This window comes from Mobula hypostoma, chromosome 11 (genome assembly GCF_963921235.1).
Source record: "Mobula hypostoma chromosome 11, sMobHyp1.1, whole genome shotgun sequence".
Taxonomy (NCBI): domain Eukaryota; kingdom Metazoa; phylum Chordata; class Chondrichthyes; order Myliobatiformes; family Myliobatidae; genus Mobula; species Mobula hypostoma.
In genome coordinates, this window is record NC_086107.1 from 57,905,363 (window position 1) to 57,930,888 (window position 25,526).

General features: G+C 41.2%; 1 protein-coding gene across 6 annotated transcripts in view; it reads left to right on the forward strand.

Annotated features, from left to right (window-relative positions):
* The window catches only part of LOC134353775 (von Willebrand factor C and EGF domain-containing protein-like), a 383,806-nt gene that overhangs the window by 165,484 nt on the left and 192,796 nt on the right, over positions 1–25,526 (forward strand). For all 6 annotated transcript variants that reach the window (XM_063062138.1, XM_063062137.1, XM_063062141.1 and 3 more), the window contains one exon: positions 25,212–25,334. In XM_063062138.1, the coding sequence (XP_062918208.1) occupies positions 25,212–25,334 (123 nt within the window). The remainder of the gene's footprint in view (positions 1–25,211; positions 25,335–25,526) is intronic.

A 25,526-nucleotide genomic window follows, 5' to 3' on the forward strand; every position in this document is an offset into this window, starting at 1 on the left:
ACTCACGTTGTGAACTTTAGTTCTGAAAGTTATTTGCTTACTCTTATTGTTTGCATGATTTTTTTTCTTGCACGCGGGAGATGGCTTTGAGTGGTGTATTCATATGTGAGTGAGTGAGTGAGTGAGAGAGAGAGAGAGAGAGAGAGAGAGAGAGAGAGAGAACAATATGCATGTACAGACAACAGATCAATACATAGTACTGGAAGGGGAGGGTCATTGATCTGGAAGAAATAGATCCATACATTACACTTCCTCCCCCTTTAGATTAATTCAACAGAAAATGGTATATGTACAAACCATTGAATTTCCCTTTCATAAACCCATATTCCAAATAAACATGCCTTCACAATAACAGTCCATAACCAACTTTACAGTACTAAGGGTTCAGTCTTTTGGATGGCACTCTGTTTCTTTCAGGCTAGTCCCTCTGGACCTGTGGAGTGACATCAAGTTTGGTAAGTGTCTAAGATTATGCTCTTGGTTTCCCGTGTCACTCTGCTGTCAGTGACATCATCACTGAGAGGTAGGTCCGGTGACTGTAATGTGTCCATCTTGTTGGATGTAATCAACTCAGGTGTGTTCTTTGATTGAGCAACCAGTATCTGGTCCACATGACGTCTCCATGTCTGATCTCCAACATCCACTGTGTATATCAGTGGTCCCATTCTTGTAGCTATCCTACCGGGTGTCCACTTGTCTTCTCAGTGGTCATGTTTTAGGGTTTCCTGTCCAATCTTGAAGCTCCTTACTGCTTCACTTGGCAACTGCTGAACTGTTTATTCTGCACTTCACTCTGTAGATCTGGTTTCAGGAGGTCCATGTGAGATCTCAGATTCTTCCTCATGAACAGCATTGTAGGTGTTTGATTAGTTTTTCCAAGAACAATACATAAAAAGAAAGTGGTCCACATTGTGCTGTAGAGAAATGACCTCCTTGTCCATTGCTTTAATGGACTTCTTGAGGGTTTGGATAAACCTTTCAGCTCACCCATTCGTTGCTGGGTAGTGAGAAGCTGACTTGAAATGTCTGATGCCATTTTTCTTCATGAATTCTTCTGACATGTATTGTGGTCCATTGTCACTCACAATTTGTCTGGTAAGCCGTTTCTGGTGAAGGTAGCCCTCAGGGTGGAAACAGTCTTTGCTGAGGTGGTTGACTTCATTGGTATAACCTCCAGCCACTTCGAATCAGCATATTCACAGCAATTAGAAGTATGGAGTCCATGAAGGGCCCAGCAAAGTCAATATGTCCTCTTTGCCATGGGAACGATGACCACTCTCATGGGTGTACCGGTGCCTGTGGGGGTGCATCTTGAATTTTTTGGCATCCTGAACAGCTTTTGGCCAAGTTTTCAATCTGTTTATCTATTCCCGACCACCACGCATAGCTCCGGACAAGACTTTTCATCTTGACTGTACCCAGGTGTCCTTCATGCAGGTTTTCTAACACTCTGGTACACAGTTTAGAGGGAACCACAACAGCAGATCCACACATCAGCATTCTTTGGCATACCATCAGTTGGTCTTGTCTCGCTGAGAACTCTGGAAACATAGGGTTACCATAAGCTGGCCATCCTTGTATGGTGATTTCATAGACTTCTGACAATGTCGTGACATTCCTTGGTTCCATTTGTAATTCGGAATTTGTTACCAGTGACTGGTCTACCAATACCGTGTTGGACTCTTCTGCCAGGTCGCAGTATGAAGACTTTTTTTCTACAGTTGCCAATAGTGGAAGACGTGACAAGCCATCAGCATTGCTGTGTTGTTTGATACCTTTGAACTCTATGTCATAAGAGTGGGCTCCTAGGAATAATGCCCAATGTTGTAACTGGATAGCAGTCATCTCTGGAATTCCCTTTCTGGGACTGAAAATGGACAAAAAGGGCTGGTGATCTGTCACTAGTGTAAACTCTTGTCCATAGTGGTAGTGATGGAACTTCTTTATTCCCCATACTAGACTAAGGGCCTCTCGATCAATGTGTACATAGTTGTGTTCTGTGCTCGTCAGTGACGTTGAAGCAAATACAATCCGATGTTCAGATCCATCCTTCATAGCATGTGACCCCTCCAATGCCATGGGGGGTATGCATTGCACGTCAGTCTGATGGACAGAGATGGGTCATAATGGCTGAGCAGTTCATCAGATGTTATTAGTCTCTTTGTTTCCTTGAATGCTTTTTCACATCTTTCTGACCATTCCCGCTTTGCTCCTGTCTGTAACAGTGTGTTTAGTGGATGCAGCACTGTAGCAATGTTTGGGAGAAACGGTGGTAATGGTTTACAAGGCCCAAGTATGACCTGAGTTGTGACACATTTTCCAGTTTGAGTCCCTATAGCACTGCTTCAATCTTCTCTTGTGACTTATGTAAGCCGTGCTTGTCCTTGACATGGACACAATATGAGATTTCATTTTTGAAAAACTCACATTTCTCTCCCTCTGTGCACAGACCATACTCACTCAGCCTAGTAAGTACTTTACCAAGGTTCTGGAGGTGCTCTTCATCATTTTTGCCAGTCATGATGATGTCATCAAGGTAACATTGTGTTCCTGGGACATCTTGGAGCACCTGGTCCATTGGTCTTTGCCAAATTGCTGGAGCTGATACAATATCAAAGATGAGATGATTATACTGGAACAGTCCCTTGTGAGTGTTGATTGTGAGGAACTTCCTGCTTGACTCCTCAACCTACATTTGCAGATAGGCTTGTGACAAGTCAATGTTTGAAAACCTCTCCCCGCCTGCCAAAGATGCAAAAATGTCTTCTATTCATGGCAGGGGATACTGCACAGTACTCAGCACAGGGCTGATACGCAATATGAAATCCACACATGTGCAAGTGGTTCTGGCCTTCTATTTCTTGATCACCGAGACAATGGGCATAGCCCAATTGCTCCACTCAACCTTGGAGAGAATTCCAGACACTTCCAGGTTCTGAAGTTCAGCATCCACTTTAGGATGTAGTATGTAAAGCACTGGACTTGCTTTGTAGAATCTTGGTGTTGCTGCTTCATTCACTTCAATTCTGGCCTTCATGCCTTTGAGTTTACCAATCCCCTTCTCAATTATCTTCTCATTATCATTAAGCAGCTGTGCCAGTCTCTGGTTAGTTCTACCATCTGGGCTTTGCCTATTGATGTCACACTGACAGCTTTGATTGAGTGTCAGTCTGGTTGGATTTTCCCCAACCATTCATGTCTGAAAAGTGTTGGCCCTCCACTTTTCAATGCATAAGCACTTTTCAATGCAGGTACAAGAGAAGATGGCGACGCGACGCAGCACACAGCAGCCACTCCGGAAAGAATATCTGTTATTTGTTAAGTAGGTTGCTGTGCACAATCCTGATTTGATGGAGATGGACGTCAGAAGCACAGAGGAACATCCGGTGAAACTTCTGAAATGCCTGTTTCACTGCCGCTGCTACTGTGCGATTCAGAATCTCCGGAGGGAAAGGCCCCGAATCCTCGGCTTTGCCTCTTGCTTGGTGGCTGGGGCTGAGGTCGAAGCGCTCAGCAGAGATGGTGCTCCGTGCTCAGCGTCGGAGGGCTGGTCGGAGGCTCGAAGTTTTCAGACAGACTCAGAGTCGGCTGTGGCCTGGTGCTTCCAGGGTGCTGCATCGGCAAGTTTGTGGCACTGGAGGTTCATGGCAGGGAGAGTTTTTCTTCCTTCTACCATCTGCGTGAGATGATGGGGCTAACGGGATTTTGAGACTTTTTTTTACTGTGCCCATGGTCTGCTCTTTATCAAATTACGGTATTGCTTTGCACTGTTGTAACTATATGTTATATTTATGTGTTTTTTGTCAGTTTTAGTCTCGGTCTGTTCTGTGTTTCTGTGATATCATAGTGGAGGAACATTGTATCATTTCTTAATGCATGCATTTCTAAATGACAATAAACGAGGACTGAGTGTCCTCATAATCTAATCTAATAATCTAATCTAAAACTCTAACTGTTGTGTTTGGCCTCTATACATCACATTTACTTTCAGTTTGCCTTCGGAGACACACTTTCGCCCATGTAAGTCCTTAGCATTACTGAGGTATCTTGTGAAAACAGTCTGTTGTTGTCAGCCACTGGAATGATGGACAAAGCTGACCCTGTATTCAGATCCGTTTTGAGTTTTACATGGTGTGTAAAAGAAAACCATGGAACCCATTCAAAGAAAAACATCAAACACCATCATCCAATGCAAAAAAAACCCTAATTGTGCAAATGGCAAAAAAACAAGAAAAAACACAGAATGTAAAACACAATAATGAGGGAGTCCAGGCATGTTCACCTCAGTTTAGTTCTAATTTAATCTAGCACCGTGTTGTTCATTATCTGCAGGCCGTCCTGATCAAAATCATCCAAAATAGCAACAAAAAAGCAATCTTGACCAGAAACCGGAAACACATCATAATGTGAACTACAGAATCTAATCCCCAAACTGCATCAATTAAACCTTGCCTAAGACTCAGGTCTCTGGCACCATCCGTCGACAGCATCAAGGGAGAGAGAGACCATTTGAATGCAGGGACCTTCCTCTGGGAGCACTGAGTGAGAGGAAGAGTGAGACCATCACACACAGCCACCTTTTTCTGAAAGCAGCAAGCAAGTGACCAAAAGATTGCGCTGTATAGTTCATCTTCCACTCTTGCATCAGTGATTTCTATCTTCCTCGATGTTTTAATTGGGAGATTGGTGAGAAATATAGTCTATCATATCTCCAGGCCTCTTGGCCTTGAGGCCACATGACTCACTGAACATCTTCGGAGACAGCAAAGTGCCAGATCGCTCAACTGGCCTGATAGCACAGCACCAAAATGTAGATCGCAGGCTCTAACAGTAGCAGAACCATATTTGAAAGAAAAAGAAGATGTAAAAAGAATGAAAGAAGTAGTTTTGTTAACCACCAGGAGGATTGGTCATGTTGTTCACTGGTGCCATCTTCTTGTCTTAATATTTTAATGTTTCTAATTCTAGATCATGAATACTAGAGATTAGAAGGAGAATCTCAACTGTGATTTTCCATTTTTGTAGCATCCTTTTGTGGGTCTTCCTGTTTTCTGTCCACAGAATTCCATTACTTTAGCACTCACTTTAGCAAATGGAATTTCCATGGATATACCAGGAGAAGTTTTGCCTTACCCACCAATGAGCCAATCCCATTTCAGTTATTCTTTACATCTTCTCTTGAAAGGCTGAACCATTTCACAGGCTAATTTCCCAATTGTCAATAGGATGGCAATCAATGAACAGCATCTTAACTGTTCAGACCCCTATCTCTCATTTTCTTGTGAGCAAAAGCAAGATAAATTTGATTGGGATAGTTGTGTGATCATATGGGCAAATTCTGTCCCACACTAACTCTTAAGATCACAGGACATCCTGGTTCTATGTCTCCATGATCATGAAGAAAATGCTTGTCCTTTGAAGTATGTCCAAGAGTATTCCCAATTCTTAAGAATGAAGATATGACTTTGAAGAACTAATTTAGTAAAACAAGCTTTCTTTTGGAGAGAGCATAGAAAAAAATACAATAACTGGATGAGTGATTGTAAAACTTTCATTTGCTATTCTTCTTGTTCAAAAAATTCAAGATCTAAAAGAGAATGAAAGTTTCACAGCTGCAGAAATATTTTAAGGGAATTAGGCCACTCAAAAAATTTCTGGATGCATGAAGTGCAGTAAGTTTCGGTTAGGTCATGACATTGGGCAGTGCCAGTATATCCTTCTCTTGTGTCACTAAGATCCATTTTCATGATTGACACAAGAGTCTCTCATCATGACGGTTGAGAGAGTTGACATTGTTCATGCCTTTGTCCTGCTTAGCATCAAATACGTATTCTGTCTCACAGTACTGATTCATACACCAAACCATATCAAGCCAGATGTTTTCTAAATATTGAAGTAAAAGCCTCATTGGAGGAGTTATTGCTCCTTGAGTGTTTTCCTCGTTAGCTATAACCATACTTCCCTGCATGGAAATCTTTGCATGATTGTCTTCAAGGGGATAGGAAGGGATGATGGTTGGTGGACAGTTGTCATCAGATCACACTATCATGCAAGAATCAAATGACTCACGAAGAACGTTTTACTTTTTGAGTTAGTCGGTTTCCTTTTCCCAGCAGTGAGAGAGCCTGCAAAATTGAACAGTATTTTACTCAACATTTTCAGTTCTACGTGATTTAGAAACAGAATGCAAGTCTTCTTCTGAATTGTCAACAGTTCTAAGGCAGATGGAATGCAGTTATCACAGGGTGGGAATATTTTACATTGCATGGATAATGGATACTGTGACTGTGCACACATTAGATCCCTGATATTGACAGATCAGTAGCCTGTGACTGAAAAGATCCAAGAGCCTAGTAAGCTAAGGTGCAGACACAGGCAGGGAAACAAAGAATATTAATATAATTTTTTTGTTCTATCTTGATGCTTAGAAGCACTTGTAATTTGGCTTAGACTTTGCTGAGTTAGGAAATACTCTTACATCTTGAGCTAGTTTATTTACACAAGTAGGGATTTGCAAGTTAATTCCGTTCATATCTGTTCCACTGAAATAGGGATGAATGGAGTTCATATTTGACAATCATTTCCTTGATAAACCACAATTCTGTTCATGACTGCCAACATTTATACTTCTCTTCCCCAGTTTTCAGCTTTGGGCTGCCTAGGATGTTATTGCAATGACCAGGTTGACTTAAATATTGTCTCCCAGATTCTACCATTTTAGACCATAAGATTTAGGAACAGAATTAGGACATTTGTCCCATCGAGTCTGCCCTGCCATCTCATCATGGGTAACCCATTCCCTCTCAGCCACAAATTCCTGCCTTCTCACCGTATCCCACACACCCTGACCAATCAAAAATCTATCAACATCTGCCTTAAGTGTACCCCGTGACTCTGACTCCCCAGCAAAATCTCCACAGGTTCGCCACTCTCTAGGGGAAAGAAGTTCCTCCTCATCTCTGTTCTAAAAGGACTCCTCTCTATTCTGAGGCTGTGTCTTCTGGTCTTAGACTCCCCCACCATCCTCTCCACATCCACTCTATCAAGGCGTTTCAACATTCGATAGGTTTCGATGAGGTCAGCCCTCATTCTTCAGAATTCCAGTAGTACAGGCCCAGAGTCATCAAATGCTCTTCATATGACAAGCCTTTCAATCCTGTAATTATTTTCATGAACCTCCTTTGAACCGTCGCCAATGTCAGCACATCCTTTTTTAGATAAGGGGCCCAAAACTGTTCACAGTACTCCAAGTGAGGCCTTACCAGTGCTTTATAAAGCCTCAACATTACATCTTATTGCACCTCAGATGTTTGAAATTTCTCTCCATTTAGAAAATAGTCTATGCTTTTATTTATGAATTTATTAATATTTTTATTGCACATTTGTCTGCAGCACATTCTCCATCTCATCTTAACGCAAACACCAGAGTTTTATTTATGAAGCATTATCCTCTGGACAACACTTCAGGCAACACTTCACTTGTGAGTCTGTTGGGGTCATCTATTGCATCCAGTGCTCCTGGTGCGACCTCCTCTACATTGGTGAAACCTGACGCAGATTGGGGGACCACTTCGTCGAGCACCTTCACTCCATCCGCCACAACAGGCAGGATCTCCCAGTTGCCACCCACTTCAACTCTGCTTCACATTCCCATTCGGATATGTCCATACATGGCCTCCTCTACTGCCATGATGAGGCCAAACTCAGGTTGGAGGAGCAACACCTCATATACCGTCTGGGTAGTCTCCAGCCCTTTGGCATGAACATTGAGTTTTCCAACTTCCAGTAATTCCCTCCCCCTCCCTTCCCCCATCCCAGTTTCACTCTGCCTCCTCCCCCAGCTGCCTATCACCTCCTGCATGGTTCCGCTTGCTTCTACTACCCATTGTGATTTCTCCTATTCCTTCTTCACCTTTCCTGCCTATCCCCTCTGTGCTTCCCCTCCCCTACCCCTTGATCTTTCCCCTTACTGGTTTTTCACCTGGCATCTACCAGGCTTCTCCCCCCACCTTCTTTATAGGGCCCTTGCCCCTCCCTCTTCAGTCCTCATGAATGGTCTCAGCCCGAAGCATTGACTGTTCGTTTCCACAGATGCTGCCCAACCTGCTGAGTTCCTCCAGCGTGTTGTGCGTGATCCTCTCGACAAAGTAGGCCTCATGCCTTGATTGTAAATGACAGCATTTACTAATTTGCTGCTTTTGTCATTTAGATGACCTTTTCCAGCACTGCAATGTGAAGTTCAGTTGTTTGATTAGTGTGAGATAATCAATATTGCAGCTGCTTGCAGATTGCCAATCTTGGGGTCAAACGACAGGAACTACGTTATTCCATGGAAATTTTCTTGTTGCAGAACAATTGTGCTCACCATCTGGACTAGTTGTCAGAAGACCAGCAAATTCCCTGCTCTCAATAGTCACCAGAAATCATCCTCCCCAGGAGAGAACAAGATTGGGCTCAGTTATGCAGCCCTGTAACCAGCCAGCACTTGTTCAGCCTCTTACATTGAAACTGACCACTTGCTAAGATACCAGAAGTCTGCTGGCACTTACACACCATTTGCATTTTCATGGGTAGGAGTGGATAAAAGATTTGCAAGGAGGAGCACGTGTGTGCATTGGGAATCAAAAGGTGGTTTTCCACAAATGTTCCTTAATCTAGAACTGAAAATTTTGCATCAACCCAACAGAATAACAGATCACAAACTGTGGCAAACATTTCCTTCATTTTGTTGTCATTGCTGTAGGACCAGCAAATGAAGTTATTTTCCTTGTGATCTCATCGAATTCCCATCAGTTGATATTCAGGCCTATGGAAACAGCATGAAATACAGAACACACATAATATTGTATAGCTTGTACCCTGACCCTGTCTTTATATGCGTTATCCCTTCTGATCAATCAAACTAATTGCTTTATTCCTGTCCAACTTTTAAGTTGGTCAGATGTTAGACTGCTGGGGTAATTATGTCTGATTTGTTATTTTAGGCCAGGTTGTGGAAAGCTCTTTATTGCTGTCATGGGCTATCAAGTCTCTTTGAAACAGTAGCTGTGGGACTGATGTTGCCTGCAGATAGATTTATCTAATAGATGGATTGTGACAGAGAACTGTCAGCTTGCCAAATGTATTCCTCAGCAGGCTCAATGTGGAAAGACATGGCCAATTTCCAGCTGGCTACTGGCCAGTATCAAAATCCAATTTACAGATAGCTTCAGCTTGCTACCTGTTCTTGGACCATCGCTTTAACTCTTTCACTGTACACTACATTGTACTTATCTTGGAAAAGCACTATGCTTTGTACAGTGCTCGTGAAAAGAGCTGTAGTAACATCATAGCAGGAAGTCCTTTCAATTGGCACAATTATGATTATGCATGAAGACTAGTGTTTCAGAAATTTTTTATGTGGAATTGCAAATAATGTTCTTACCATTAGTAATTCTTTTGATTTGTGGGTCAACGATCTGACTCAATGATTCAAGTGCAACAATGATCAATTACAATATTGTTTCCTCCATATTATCCCATTATATACCTGGATTAAGTAGAAGAAAGATGATGGGACTACACGTTTGTGATATCAAGCAAGATGAGCAAAAACAAGGCAGATTATTGTTGCCTGGTTTATCTTGAATTTGAGGTCACAATAGTGGATTTAGTACTGGATATAATGATGAACGTTTGAGATTACAAGGGACCTGTGGGGCAAATATGTCAAAGGGAGATTTCCACAATTTATCATGTGTTATGCACCGAGAAAAGCTGGCACAATGTTTGCACCACAAGCCCTTCAAACAAATATTATAGCAAATATTACGTATGGAGTAAACCTCCAAAAACCATCCAACTGCAATGCGAATATATTTGTACTTAAATAAAGAAACCCAAATTGTACAGAATACATCAGGTATGTTTCACTTGTGCCGTGTCTGGTAACAGGAATTATCTACATTTTTGCTTCAACCCTTTTGCAATAAAGGCTAACATGCAATTTGTTTTAATAGGTACATTTGATGTCAGAGAAATGTATACAATATACATCCTGAAATTCTTTCTCTACACATACATCCATGAAAACAGAGGAGTGTCCCAAAGAATGAATAACAGTTAAACATTAGAACCCCAAAGCCCCCCCAGCCCCCCTGTATGCACAAGCAGCAGCAAAGCACTGACTCCTCCCCCATCCCCAGCAGCAAAAAAAAAGCATCGGTGCCCTCCTCCGAGCACTCAAGCATGCAGCAAGCATCAATAAAGACACAGACTTGCAGTACCCCAAAAACTTATACGTTCATCCTAATTATGTGCTGTTATTTCCTTATGTCCCATTAATAATTTCCTCAACCTTTATCTCTAATGGACATGTATTTACTTTTGCCTTTTGCTTCCTTTTGCAAACTTGTAGAAACTCACACTGTTTGTTTTTGTATATCTTGTCATCCTTATTTGTTATACTATATTCTGAATCCAGGTCACCATTACTGTTCCCAAAATAATATACCTTCTCTTTGACACAAGGGTTTGACCCAAAACAATTAACTATTCCTTTGACTCACAGATGCTGTGTGACCCATTGAGTTCCTTCAGCAGATGGTCTCTGGCTCCAGATTCCATCAGCCGCAGTATCTGCCTTCTCTTTGAATTTGATATTGTGTCTACTGCCCTTGCAGTGCTGATATACAAAGCTATGCAGTGAGTTAAACACCTTCTTAAAAATCATCCAAGATAGAAACTTCCTTCAGGGTTTTTAATGAGATCTTACTTGTGAAACAGCAAAAAGTTAAGTAAAATCGATTAAATTCAAAATAGAATCATTATGTACCTGAACATATTGCACTAATACTGTCAATTATTCTCATGATCAGTGTTAATCAAGATAAACATAACATAAGAACATAAGAAATAGGAGCAGGAGTAGGCCATCCGGCCCATCAAACCTGCCCTGCCATTCAATAAGGTCATGGCTGATATGTCCGTAAACTCAACTCCATCTACCTGCCTTTTCCCCATAACCCTTAATTCCCCTACTATGTAAAAACCTATCTAACTGTATCTTAAATACATTTAGTGAAGAAGCCTCAACTGCTTCCCCAGTCAGAGAATTTCACAGATTCACCACTCTCTGGGAAAAACAGTTTCTCCTCATCTCCATGCTAAATCTTCTCCCCGAATCTTGAGGCAATGTCCCCTAGTTCTAGTCTCACCTACCAATGGAAACAACTTTCCCACTTCTATCTTATCTATCCCTTTAAAAATTTTGTGTGTTTCTATAAGATCCCCTCTCATTCTTCTGAACTCCAGAGAGTATAGTCCCAGGCGATTCAATCTCTCCTCATAGGTTAACCCCTTCATCCCTGGAATCATCCTGGTGAACCTCCTCTGCACTGCCTCCAAAGCTAGTATATCCTTCCTCACGTATGGAGACTAGAACTGCACATAGTACTCCAGGTGTGGCCTCACCAGTACCCTGTATAGTTGCAGCATGACCTCCCTGCTCTTGAATTCAATCTCTCTAGCAATGAAGGCCAACATTCCGTTTGCCTTCTTAATAACCTGTTGTACCTGCAAGCCAACTTCTTGCGATTCATGAACAAGCACTCCCAAGTCCCTCCACACAACAGCATGCCGCAATCTTTCACCATTTAAATAATAATCTGCTCTTCTATTATTCCTTCCAAAGTGGATGATCTCGCATTTACCAGTGTTGTATTCCATCTGCCAGACCTTGGCCCACTCACTTAACCTATCTATATCCCTCTGCAGATTCTCCACATCCTCCGTACAATTTGCTTTTCCACTCAGTTTAGTGTCATCAGCAAATTTTTCTACACTACGCTCAGTCCCCTCTTCCAAATCATCAATGTAAATGGTAAACAGCTGCGGGCCCAGCACCGAGCCCTGCGGTACCCCACTCACCACAGACTGCCAACAGGAGAAACACCCATTTACACCAACTCTCTGCCTTCTATCGGTTAACCAATCCACTATCCATGCCAATACATTTCCTCCGACTCCATGCATCCGTATCTTATTTATAAGTCTCTTGTGCAGCACCTTATCGAGCGCCTTCTGGAAATCCAAGTATATGACATCCACCTGTTCCCCTCTATCCACTGCACTCATTATGTCCTCCAATAACTCCAGAAAGTTTGTCAAACAGGACTTACCCTTTCTGAATCCATACTGCGTCTGTCTAATGGAACCACTCCTCTCTAAATGTTTTGCTATTTCTATATCACACACATGCAATATTCCATTACTAGGCTGTGTAGACTAGAGTCAATTTGTTGCACAACAATATCTTAAGACAATAAGACCATAAGATATAGGAGCAGAAGTAGACCATTCAGCCCATCAAGTCTGCTCCACCATTCAATCATGGGCTGATCCAGTTCTTCCAGTCATCCCCACTCTCCTGCCTTCTCCACATACCTTTTGATATCCTCGCTAATCAAGAACCTATCTATCTCTGCCTTAAATGCACCCAATGACTTGGCTTCCACAGCCACTCGTGGCAACAAATTCCACTGATTTACCACCCTCTGACTAAAGCAATTTCTCATCATCTCATTTCTAAATGGACATCCTTCAATCCTGAAGTCATGCCCTCTTGTCCTAGACTCCCCTACCATGGGAAGTAACTTTGCCATATCTAATCTGTTCAGGCCTTTTTACGTTCAGAATGTTTCTATGAGATCCCCCCTCATTCTCCTGAACTCCATGGAATACAGCCCAAGAGCTGCCAGACGTTCCTCATACGGTAACCCTTTCATTCCTGGAATCGTTCTCGTGAATCTTCTCTGAACCCTCTCCAATGTTGGTATATCCTTTCTAAAATAAGAAGCCCGAAGCTGCAAACAATACAATAGCTTGATAGCAATAAATGGTAATTATAATACTTCCTTCAAAATATATCTACTACCAATGTTTACCAATATTAAAAAAGCTTGACGCTCCCAGATATTGTTGTTTCAAGGACAAGTAAAGAGGGGATGACGATGGATGTCTTTCTACACAACATAAATGCACAGGAAATGATATAAAAAACAGCTGATGTTCAGGAAGTGAAGTTCATACGAAATGAACTTTGCCTCTAGAGATCAGAAATTTCATCACCTGACACCCATAGGATGTTAATTACTGAAAATGTCAAATGATAATTTTGTTAAGTCTTTGACAAAGGAAGGAAAGTCTAAGAGACTAGTCTTAAGCAGTCTTACTACACGGTCTTCAACCATTTTCACTTTGAAAATACCGGCCTTGATGACATTCTTGGTGGAAAATGACATTCTTGGCAAGAAATACTAGGTCATGTAACCATGAGGAGAGTGTGAGCAACACAAACAAAATGCTGGTGGAACTCAGCAGGCCAGGCAGCGTCTATGGAAAAGAGTACAGTCAACGGTTTCAGGCCGAGATCTTCGGCAGGACACTACAGTCGACGGTTTCGAGCCGAGACCTATCAGCAGAGTGTGAGCTGATTAGTTTTTTTTATACTTTATTTTCTAAATTTTCAAAAAAAACCAATGAAATCAACAAGAACATACCAGCTCAGACATGTGTAAAAATGAAATTAGCAAAAAAAGACATAACATCAGAGGGATGCCTATTGTACAAAGTGCTCAAAAATACTGAACATCAGATCTCAAATGAGGGCCGTGAGAAATCAGCTGGGGGCAAATTGTTCATCCGTCCCCGGCCTTGTCCAGGTAGGCAAGAAATGGATCCATATAACCGAAAGTTTTTTAATTGAGTTGGTTCTCAAGAACCTAACTTTCTCCATCTGTATGACTGAGATCATATCAGCCATCCATCTCCGAAAGGAAGGGAGAGAAGGTGATTTCCATTCCCTCAAGTTAAGTCGTTTGGCAACAATCATCCCCAGCATCAGAGATTGTTGTATGGCTGCAGGGAAACAAATAGTAGATTGCTAGCAGCCAAATATAGCGAGACCAGCTTCCAAGGGGAAGGATCTTTTATAGGCCTTTGAGTACCAGTCAAATATTTTGGACCAAAATCCAGTCAGTAATGGGCAAAAGCAAAAGGTATGTGACAAAGTGTCTTCTGTCCCTTGGCATCTATCACACATTGGCGAGACAGAAGGGTAAATCCTGTGCAATCTAAGTTTAGAGTAATGGAGATGGTGGACAACTTTAAACTGGATCAGTTTGTGCCTGCTGTGAGCTGATTAGTTTGACGCCATCTGGTGGCATGATCAGCTGGGTTGAGATCAGTAGGAACTTGGTTTCATTGACTCTTCTGGGTTGTAGATAGTGAAATTGTTGTGTAGGTGCTTGGAATTTTCAAGCCTTTAAGATCTTGAAGGTAAGAACACTGCTACTGCCACCATTGTGTATTTAATAATTCAGTAATATTCAAGTAATATTGTAAATATATTGTTTGATTAAGCATTCTTGTTGTTTACATAACGCATTGCAGATTACGTGTAAAAGTACATAAATGGCACACGTCATCACAGCACCGCATAACACAAGTGCACCTCGCTTAAACTAAAACATGAAGTTAGACTTACTTTCCTGGTCCTATGATTTTTGTTTAAATAGTTTGATATTTTGGAGTTATGAAACAGTGGTGATGAGGAAGTTTTAATGAACCCGAGATGACTACCTAAGTGTTAAAGCATAGTGAGACATTCAAGTTTTTAAAAAGAACAGCGAGAAGCAATTGAGTAAAAAAACAGTGCAGCACGTTTTTATTTTCTTTGGAGCAACACACTTTCTAAAACAGAATTGGACCCTGGCTCAGCTGTTTCAGTCAGTGCACAAAATGACTATGAACGGCATGTCGAAGATACTGAACTAAAGCCTGCAGATATCCAACTTATATTGGAGAAAAGATAACTCCTGTGGAAATGACATTCATAACAGAGAGATACAACAACCAACATGTCATATTGGGCTTGTAGGTTGTAAAAACAGCTGGGCTCGCGTGGTGGGGACGTGATTGGCTGAGACAACTACAACTTGAGTGGAGATCCATTCACCGTTTTCATGCCACATCCCTTGTAATAGAATCAACTAAAAGCAAAATAAGGAAGTTGCTGGATGATCCCACAACTGTCTCCATGCTGTACATCATGAACCATTGTGCAACAGAGGGTGAAAAGTTGTCGGTGCCATCCTCTGTGCCTCTGATTGTAAAGTGTATTGGACAAGATTTGGTAAGTAATGATTTGGTATGTCAACAAATACTTCTATAAATGTACCATGGAGAGCATTCTGACAGGCTGCACCACTGTCTGGCATGGGGTGGGGGGTGGGGGGGGCTACTATACAGGACCAAAAGAAGCTGCAGAGTGACAAAAATTTAGTCAGCTCCATCTTGGGTACTAGCCTACAAAGTACACAGGACATCTTCAAGGAGCGGAGTCTCAGAAAGGCAGCATTCATTATTAAGGACCTCCAGCACCCAGAGCATGTCCTTTTTTCACTGTTACTATCAGGTAGGAGGTACAGAAGCCTGAAGGCAGACACTCAGCAATTCAGGAACAGCTTCTTCCCGTCTGCCACCTGATTCCTAAATGGACATTGGACCCTTGAACACTACCTCACTTTTAAATATATATTATTTCTGTTTTTTTGCACGATTTTTAATCTATTCAATATGCCTATATGTAATTTATTTATTATTATTTTTTCTTCTTCTTCTATATTATGTATTGCATTGAACTGCTGCTGCTAAGTTAACAAATTTCATGATACATGCCAGTGATAAAAAACCTGATTCTGATTCTAACAAAGGAAAATCCATGCTACTCAGAGGAATCGTGAAAGTGATGAAAGCAGTGGTCCAACTACAACAGTTTTTGCAGGCAACGTATCTGAGAAAACTTTTAATTTGCTGATCAGGCAGGTACTTGTGAAATGTGGCTTGTTTTTAAGCTGGAAGGGGTTTCAAGGAGCTTCATAAAAGTTACAAGCATTCGGCTTTTGTGAGAATAAAGCACCAGAATCTGTGTGCATTAAGGTCATTGCATGAACTTAAACTGGGAGGCAAAAAGCTACTTTTAAAAGTAAGTGCAAAGACCAAAGCCCAGCTGGATGAATGGAACTCCAAAAAGAGAGGAGTCAATGGAGATATGAAAACAAAGGATTCATTAAATGATGTTGTGGATGAGGAAACCAAGAGTAGAGATCAGATCATAAAGGGAACAACAGAAGGATTAGCAAGAGAATAAAATACTCCAGTGAACTAAATGCACCTTCCCAAGAGCTAGATACACATCCGACAAAGAAGAAAATGAAAAGGAGTGGGATCAAGAGCATGAATGAGATCAGAGCCACGAGTGAGACCATGATAGAGATCATGAGAGAAGCAAGGATCGAAGTAGATCCAGAGTGAAAAACTGAGAAAAGGAGAAGAAAGGTGCTCAGAGCTCTCGGAACCACTTCCTGCAGTCTCAGAGTCAACTCCTTCATCCACCATCATGGAGGAAGCCCCGGAACCTGAGATTGTTTCACAGCCACAAGTTTCACCTACCAAGTAGAATGGCCTTGCTTGTCAGGAAAGATGTTATCCCACAAGAGTAAGAACTCCTCCACTGTGATTTTAGGCCTGAATGGGACAATTTAAAATTTTCTATGCTGTTCACTTCCATATAGTAGTTGTATTATATTGTATACTGTGTCCATGTATATAGACACTGGGAACAGTCCGGACTCTGTGGCGCAGGGGTTCGGGGTTCAGGTCCTGATGGTGATGACCCAGTCAGGGTCTTCAGCTGGACCCTTCATGGTTACATTACATCTGCCAACAAAAATCTTTGGATGTGAGAGACAAGAACAAGAAAACCGGCTTAATATTACCTGGATGAACAAGGTCCATGCCAGTGGTTTGGAAACCAGGACCATGTGGCAAGAAATAGCTACCAGAACAAACCATAAATGAACAAGACTGGACAACATGGAATTAATGGAATGCCACTTTAACAGCAACACACATGAAAGAGTGGACGGCTATGTGCAGAGCCAAAAGAGATGGGGGAGATTTTGAACAATTTCTTTTCTTCGGTATTCACTAAGGAGAAGGATATTGAATTGTGTAAGGTAAGGGAAGCAAGTAGGGTAGTTATGGAAACTATGCTGATTAAAGACGAGGAAGTACTGGCGCTTTTAAAGAATATAAAAGTGGATAAGTCTCTGGGTCCTGACAGGATATTCCCTAGGACCTTGAGGGAAGTTAGTGTGGAAATAGCAGGGGCTCTGACAGAAATATTTCAAATGTCAATAAAAATGGGGATGGTGCTGGAGGATTGGTGTATTGCTCATGTTCCATTGTTTAAAAAGGGTCCTAAGCGTAAATTTAGCAATTATCAGCCTGTGAGTTTGACATCAGTGGTGGGTAAGTTGATGGAAATTATTCTTAGAGGTGGTATATATAATTATCTGGATAGACAGGGTTTGATTAGGAACAGTCAATATGGTTTTGTGCATGGAAAGTCATGTTTGACAAATCTTATTGAATTTTTTGAAGCGGATACTAGGAAAGTTGAAGAGGGTAAAGCGGTGGATGTCTATATGGACTTTAGTAAGGCCTTTGACAAGGTTCCACACAGAAGGTTAGTTAGGAAGGTTCAATCTTTAGGTATTAATATTGAAGTAGTAAAATGAATTCAGCAGTGGCTGGATGGGAGACGCCAGAGAGTAGTGGTGGATAACTACTTCTCACGTTGGGAGGCCGGTATCTAATGGTGTGCCTCAGGGATCTGTACTGGGTCCAATGTTGTTTGTCATATATATTAATGATCTGGATGATGGGGTGGTAAATTGGATGAGTAAGTATGCAGATGATACTAAGATAGGTGGAGTTGTGGATAACGAAGTAGGTTTTCAAAGCTTGCAGAGAGATTTAGGCCAGTTAGAAGAGTGAGCTGAAAGATGGCAGATGGAGTTTAATGCTGATAGATGTGAGGTGCTACATTTTGGTAGGACTAATCAAAATAGGACATACATGGTAAATGGTAGGGCATTGAAGAATGCAGTAGAACAGAGGGATCTAGGAATAGTGGTGCATAGTTCCCTGAAGGTGGAAGCTCATTTGGATAGGGTGATGAAGAAAGCTTTTGGTATGCTGGCCTTTATAAATCAGAGCATTGAGTATAGGAGTTGGGATGTAATGTTGGAATTGTACAAGGCGTTGGCAAGGCCAAGTTTGGAGTGTTGTGTACAGTTCTGGTCACTGAATTATAGGAAAGATGTCAACAAAATTGAGAGAGTACAGAGAAGATTTACTAGAATGTTACCTGGATTTCCTAAGTTACAGAGAAAAGTTGAACAAGTTGGGTCTTTATTCTTTGGAGCATAGAAGGTTGAGGGGGGACTTGATAGAGGTATTTAAAATTATGTGGGGGACAGATAGAGTTGACATGGATAGGCTTTTTCCATTGAGAGTGGGGGAGATTTAAACAAGAGGACATGAGTTGAGAGTTAAGGGGCAAAGGTTTAGGGGTAACATGAGGGGGAATTTCTTTACTCAGAGAGTGGTAGCTGTGTGGAACGAGCTTCCAGCAGAAGTGGTTGAGGCAGGTTCGATGTTGTCATTTAAAGTTAAATTGGACAGCTATATGGACAGGAAAGGAATGGAGAGTTATGGGCTGAGAGCAGGTTGGTGGGACTAGGTGAGAATAAGAGTTCGGCACAGACTAGAAGGGCCGAGATGGCCTGTTTCCATGCTGTAATTGTCATATGGTTATATGTTATATGGTTAAAGAGGATACATCAAACCATTCGTGTTTCTGCAGGTTTCTGGGAGAGGTAATACCAAGGTAGGATAAATACCAGTTTTCTTTGTTGGGATCTGGTGGAGGAGCTAACACAACATGACTTCTTCTGAAGAGTCTCTCCATGAACTCCACATAATGTTTGCTCATTTTTGGTTTTCTTCTCAACGTGTGATTGAGGGCTATGAGTTGACCTAGTTCCTGCTCCCTATTGTTCGGTAGTTGCCATGGAGAGCAAAATGGAAGAGGAGCTACCCAACTGTTCGACTTGTCTTTGCTAAGCTCTTTGTTCATGATTCAAAGAAAGACCTCATCTCCAATGCAAGGTTCCAGATTATAATAATCTTCTGCAGGTATGCTGGAACCAGTAGTAGCTCAAGCTGCCGGCCCTGAATGAAGAGCTGATATGTCCTGTTCACTGTTACACTCAGAGCAGTGTATGTTAGCTTTAGTAAGATGCTTTGGCTGTTGTCATGGCAAAGCATGACTGATTCTGGCTCTAGGCTCACTGCTATTTAAGCCAGCTGTTGCTTCATACACCTTTTCCTTGGCTAAAGTAGCCTTAGCTTCACACTCCTTGAGTGCACTCAGTGTAGCCTCAGCACATGCTCTCTCCATGTCTATACAAGATTAATACATTTGCATTTCAACTTTGCGCTTAGCGTACACTGCTCTCCTTCTTGCTGCCACAGCACAGGTGCGGGCCCATATTGCAGCTATGCTAGTTGTGGTTGTGTTTGAGCGTCTTGAAGATGCAATCGATGTGCCACATTCTAACCTGACTTCCAGGGCTTGGCGATCGACGTTGCTGAGACCAGAGGCTGATATCGTTGCGTATGGCGTTCAGCCACATTTCCAGTCCACAAGTGATGCCTTTGAGGGCAAGTTATCTTTTCACTCTACTGCCCTCACAGTACTGATTTATAAAGCTATGCAGTGAGGTAAACACTTTATCAAAAATCACCCGAGACAAGAGCTTGCTTTGGGGTTTTAAATGAAATCTTACTTGTGAAACTGCAAAAAGTTAAGTAAAATACATATTAAATTCAATACTGAATCGTCAACAACAGCTTAATAGCAATAAACGATAAACATATCTTCAAAAAATATCTACTAAGTGTTTTCCAATGTTAAGGAAGCATAAGACTCACAGAAACTGCTGTTTCAAGGGCAAATAAAGAGGGGATAGAAATGTCTTTCTACACTGTGTGCTTCAAGTCAAAATCCAAATTAAGCTGCGCAGGAAATGATATAAAAAAAACTTACATCCAGGAAGTGATGCCATTTAAAATGAACTATGCGTCTAGAGGCCAGAATATTGTGTCAACATTTTTATGCAGTGATGAATGGATCATCTGGTGGGTCATTATTTCTCAATTAAATATATCGTTGTTGAAAATTACGAAATGTCTCCTAATCAGTTTGAGTTTGTGATTGGTGGAATATTAATAACACAGTTTGCACTGGGTTAGCATTACATTGTGCATTTGTACAGCCCAGGTTGACTGACTTTTATATCTTTTAACTTGTGGAGTGTTGCTATGGCTGATATGGCCAAATTTAATGAAATATCGCTCCTAATTTGTCTTTGATGAAGAGTCAGTTCTTGAACATTGCAGCTACACTTGCAGTCCTCTTTAGTATAGGATTCCAGGAATTTGATCCTGTAATGTTATCAAGTCTGACTTGGAGATGGTGTTACTCTGACTTATCTGCTGCTCTTGCCCTGTTAGGTGGTAATAATGTGATTGAAAAAAAGAAATAGTGAATTGTTGAGAGTATTGTGTAAGTATGTTTTAGGTGGTGTATGGAGTGCCAGCCAATCATGGAAGCTTTCTCCTGTACGATGATGAACTTTGAGTCTTATTCAAAGCGCACTCATTCAGATGACTGGAGGGTATTCAATTATTTTCCTGATTTGAACATTGCAAGGATGGTGGATGACTTTGGGGAATTGGGAAGGAAGTTCATCGCCATGGAGTCTCACCTGCTATTGTTGTCACAGTGACAGTATTGAGCAGTTTTGGTCAATGTCAGTATTCAAGGGAACTGATGGTAGACAATTCAACAATGGCAATAAAGTTCAATGTCCATGTGAGAAGCATTGAATGTTGTGTCTTTGAAAATGATTATTGCCTATTATTTGGTGCACAAGTGTTGCTTGCAAGTCTTGCCAAATGTGAACAAACTCCTTTTATTTAATGCTGGATTACAAACAGAACTGTGCAGTTTGTACATTAACAAACATCGTCATTTCTAATCACTGATGAAGCAGATGAAGATGGTAACTTCTAGGCCATGTTAAAGATGGTAATTCTGATCAAAAGTTAACTCTGTTTCTCCCTCCAAATGGTGTTTCACCTGATGCGTCTTTTTGCATTCTCTGTCATTATCTCATCATTATTTATACTATCTGCATTATTATGCATCCAAAAAAAGCTCTGAAATACAACCCAGTGCTTTCATGAATACACTTCTCTGTACACTTTAAATTTTTAAAACAGCAGTCAGCTTAAGAAAGGAGAGACCAATGAAGAAAGCACAATAGATCGTAGGAGTGATTCATTTAACTTATTTATTCGAAAAAGTGTTTCCAAATTGGTTTTGACCCCTCATTTTAATGCAGTAGTAAAAGGAAATTGTTACTAATTTAGAAGTTCTTCATGCTAAATTGACTCCTTAGTTTAAGAAATTTAGAGGCCATGTTTTGTACCATTTCTTTTGATTGCCTTCTTTCATCACAGATGTTACTGAGAATGATTTCTGTAACATGAAATATTTGGAAGGTGAATTCTGCATCTGTGCTCCAAGTCTTTGATTCATAACTCGGCTTCTTGACCTGAGGGCTGTACTGATGAATTCCAGCTGAGACTTTAACTGTTGCGACATGATTTGGAAACACAAAGGAACTTCCAGAACTTTGATATATTGTTGGTTTGATTTGTAATTAAAAGCCCAATTTTGATTTCCTGATAAAAATTTGTTAGCAATTCTCTGACATAAAAGGTATCAAATGAAATTATAAATGGCTAATATTTTTAATTAGATGGATTTTAAATCTTTTGATGTGGAGGATCTCCTTTTTGAAAGATGTTTGTAATGAGTTGGAAGGCTGTAGGGACAAGTTCCACCAAATGGTTTGAACATGATTCTGTACTGCTGAAGGTGTCTTCTTTCAGATGAGCCATCAAACTCGGCACCATCATTCTGACAGATAGGTCTAACACATCTTGTGATACTATTTATGGGAAAGCATTAAAATCCAATTATCTGCTCTCTACTGCATTGCAGTGTAAGGTTTGTTCATCACGTTAATTCCCCATTCACTTCCAAAATGATTAAATTGCCTGTGGCCTCCCACACAATCCCAGTGGTGCCCAGCATAAGCTTGAGGAACAGTACCTCATCTCTGCCTAGGCACCTTGTAGCTTTCTATACCAATGTCAAGAACTTCACATAGTTTGGTTTTTCAGATTGTGTTGACCTGCCCAGTTCTGCAGTAAAATGATCTTTGTAAATTAAGTCAGTTTTTCTCTCACTACTAAGACCGTGATCTGTTGTGTATTCTCGGTTTTCTCTTTTTTTCTGGTTTGACTGCAGCTTGGCCTGCATTTCCTAGCTTTAAAATGTTCCTTTCTTTATTTTCTCTCTCTCTAACTGTCCTCTTAAACCAGTTGGCTCTGTCAACATTAAAATCACTTGGTGACCCCTGTTCCACCCTATCAGAAAATATTTTGCTTTTCCTATCTACCTTCCCTCAACTTTCAGCAATTTAAAGTCAACTTCTATTCACACTGTTGCAGTTTTGATGTAGAATCTTCAACCTGACTGTAGCATTCAGTACTACCATCCCCTAAAAACTAATCAATAAGCTCCAAGACCTGGGCTTCAACACCTCCTTGTGCAACTGAATCTTCCACTTCCTCATTTGCAGGGCCCAGTCAGTTCAGATTGCCAACGACATTGTCGCCACAATCTCCCTCAGCACAGCTGCAACACAAGGATATGCACTTAGATCCCTGCTCTTCTTGCCTTATGCCTGTGACTGTGAGGCTAAGCACAGCTCCAATGCCATATGTAAGTTTGCTGATGACACCACTGTCATTGGCCAAATCAAAGGTAGTAATGAAGCAGCGTGTTGGAGGGAGATTGAAAATCTGGCTGAGTGGTCTCACAGCAACAACCTGCCACCCAACGTCAGCAAGGCCAAGGAGGTGATTATTGATTTCAGGAGGAGGAAGCTGGAGATGCATGAGCCAGTCCTCTCTGGGGTATCAGAGGTGGAGGGCATCAGCAACTTTAAGTTCCTTGGTGTTATCATCTCAGGAGATTTGTCCTGGGTCCGGCATGTGAATGTCCGGTGATGAACAGCAACATCTTACAAACAGACTACAGAACTAGGAGATTGTTTGCTTCTTTTAGAATCAAAAGTAGGGGCGCTCAACCTTTTTCATGCCACAGAGCACTACCATTAACAGTGGGGTCCATGGACCCCAGGTTGAAAATCCTTGATCTAGATGTACTCCTTCTTCTGAACTCAAAATGATTACAGCCTGGAATTTCCCTTTTAAGTATGTATTTTTTTGCCTGACTGAACGATCTGGCAGTTCGGTGATCTCCTGCAGGATTTGACGCGGAATGCGACTACAGCCCTCCCTGGGGGTGGCTGCATCAATTCCTTATGGCAGAGTGCAAAGTCGTGGGTGGCTCCATTATATCACATTGATTGAAGTGTTGAGCAGGGTTAGAATTGACGAGGATGAAAGTGGAAGATGAGCAGATGTTCAGTGCCGTCTGTCTGTGGTTGCCCAGTCTCCCTCTACCTGCTACAGGCACAAGGTGCAGGAGTCTTTGTCCCACACTGCCAAGTTTGATCGCTTTGGGGGCTTGTGGTGTGTGAACTCAATTTCGGCTGCAGTTTGATGTTTAACGTTCTCGTCACTGAATGCGTTTTACTATTTGAGAAATTTGATTGAGATGCCTCGGCACAGAACTGGATCTGTGGATGTGGCCTTCAGCCATCAACACAGCGCTGAACTGATTGACTTGGTGACTTTGGCCACAGTCATCAGCTCCAGGACCAGCTTACCTCGTCTCAGCAGCTCGTGGCTGTAGACTTACTTTAGGGGATTTTGTGGTTTAATGTTCTATATGTTATTTGTTTGCTTTTTGAAGTTTATGTGATATGTTCTTTTTGCATGGTTTTGTATGTTTCTTTTTTCTTTAAATGGGTTCTATTGTGCTTCTTCATTTTGTGTCTGTCTGCAAGAAGAATAATCTCAAGGTTGAGCACTGTATACATAGTTTGATAATAAATGTACTTTGAACTTTGAACTCTTGAACTTTAAGTGCCATTATGAAGAAAGCTGGGAGAGCCTCTACTTCCATAGATGTTGGTGAAGATCTGGCATGTCGTCTAAAACTTTGACAAACTGTGATGGAATGTATATTGACTTGTCACATCATGGCCTGGTATGGAAACACCAATACCCTTGTACAGAAAAGCCTACAAAAAGTAATGAGTATGGCCCAGTCCATCACGGATAAAGCCCTCCCCACCATTGAGCACACCTGCATGAAGTACTCTGGCAGAAAAGCAGCAGCCATCATCAAAGACGCCCATCATCCAGGCCATATGCTCTCTTCTTGCTGCTGCCATTAGGAAGAAGTTGCAGGAGCCTAAAGACTACCACCAAGTTCAGGAGCAGTTATTACCCTACAACTATCAGACTCTTGATCAGAGGGAATAACTTCACTCATCTTCACTTGCCCCTTCACTGAATTGCTCCTGCAGCCTATGGATTCATTTTCAAGGAGTCCTCATCTCATATTTTCAATATTATTTATTTAATATTTTTTCTCTTTTTTATTTGCACACTTTGTTGTCTTTTTTTGCTCCTTGGTTGTTGTCCGTCTTGTTGGCGGTGTATCCACATTGATTTTTAAGGTGTTTCTTGTAGTTACTATGGTTGCCCACAAGAAAATGAATCTCAGGGTTGTATATGATGACATACAATATATGTTCATTGATAATAAATGTACTTCAAACTTTGAAATATTAACTTTCTTTATCTCTCCACAGATGCTGCCTACCTTGCTCTCTTTCTAAAGTTTTTTAGCTAATAGTTAAAGAATTTTTGTGCCTATTTGCTATATTACATCATTTTCAAAATTTGTTGTAAAGTGCTTAGGATGTCCTGGGGTTATCTGAAAAATCATAGATGCAGTCTTTATTTTTACTGTTCAAAGGTGAAAGCAATATTACAAACAACAGGATGAAGCATGAGATAGTTAAATTAATCTATCTTTAAACTATGATATTTAAACCACCAATACCCAAAATCCAGGCAAAATCTAGATCTCTTTCATGGTTTTATTTGTTGGAATATTTATTCAGAAGTAATTCAGTGAGATGTACAAGGAATTACAGTATTGAAATGATCACTCTTCAATCTGATTCCAGTGTATGGTTGTGTTGCAGATATCGACGAATGTGCAGGAAACAGGTCCCCATGCCAACAAAGGTGTCAGAATGTGATCGGCAGCTTTAAATGTTCCTGTAGGCTCGGCTACTACCTCCACAACAATGGGCATTTATGCACAGGTAGAAGGTGTCTAGTCTCTTAAAATGTATGTATGCGTTGCCATTTCTAGCCATTGATTCATTGCAATAACGAATGAAAAGATGCTAGTGATCTTGAACTGCATATATTTTTATACATCTACAGGTTCTTCACTAATTGTATCTTAGAATAACGCAGGAAGCAAAGGAAGAGACTATTGCTATCTGACAGAG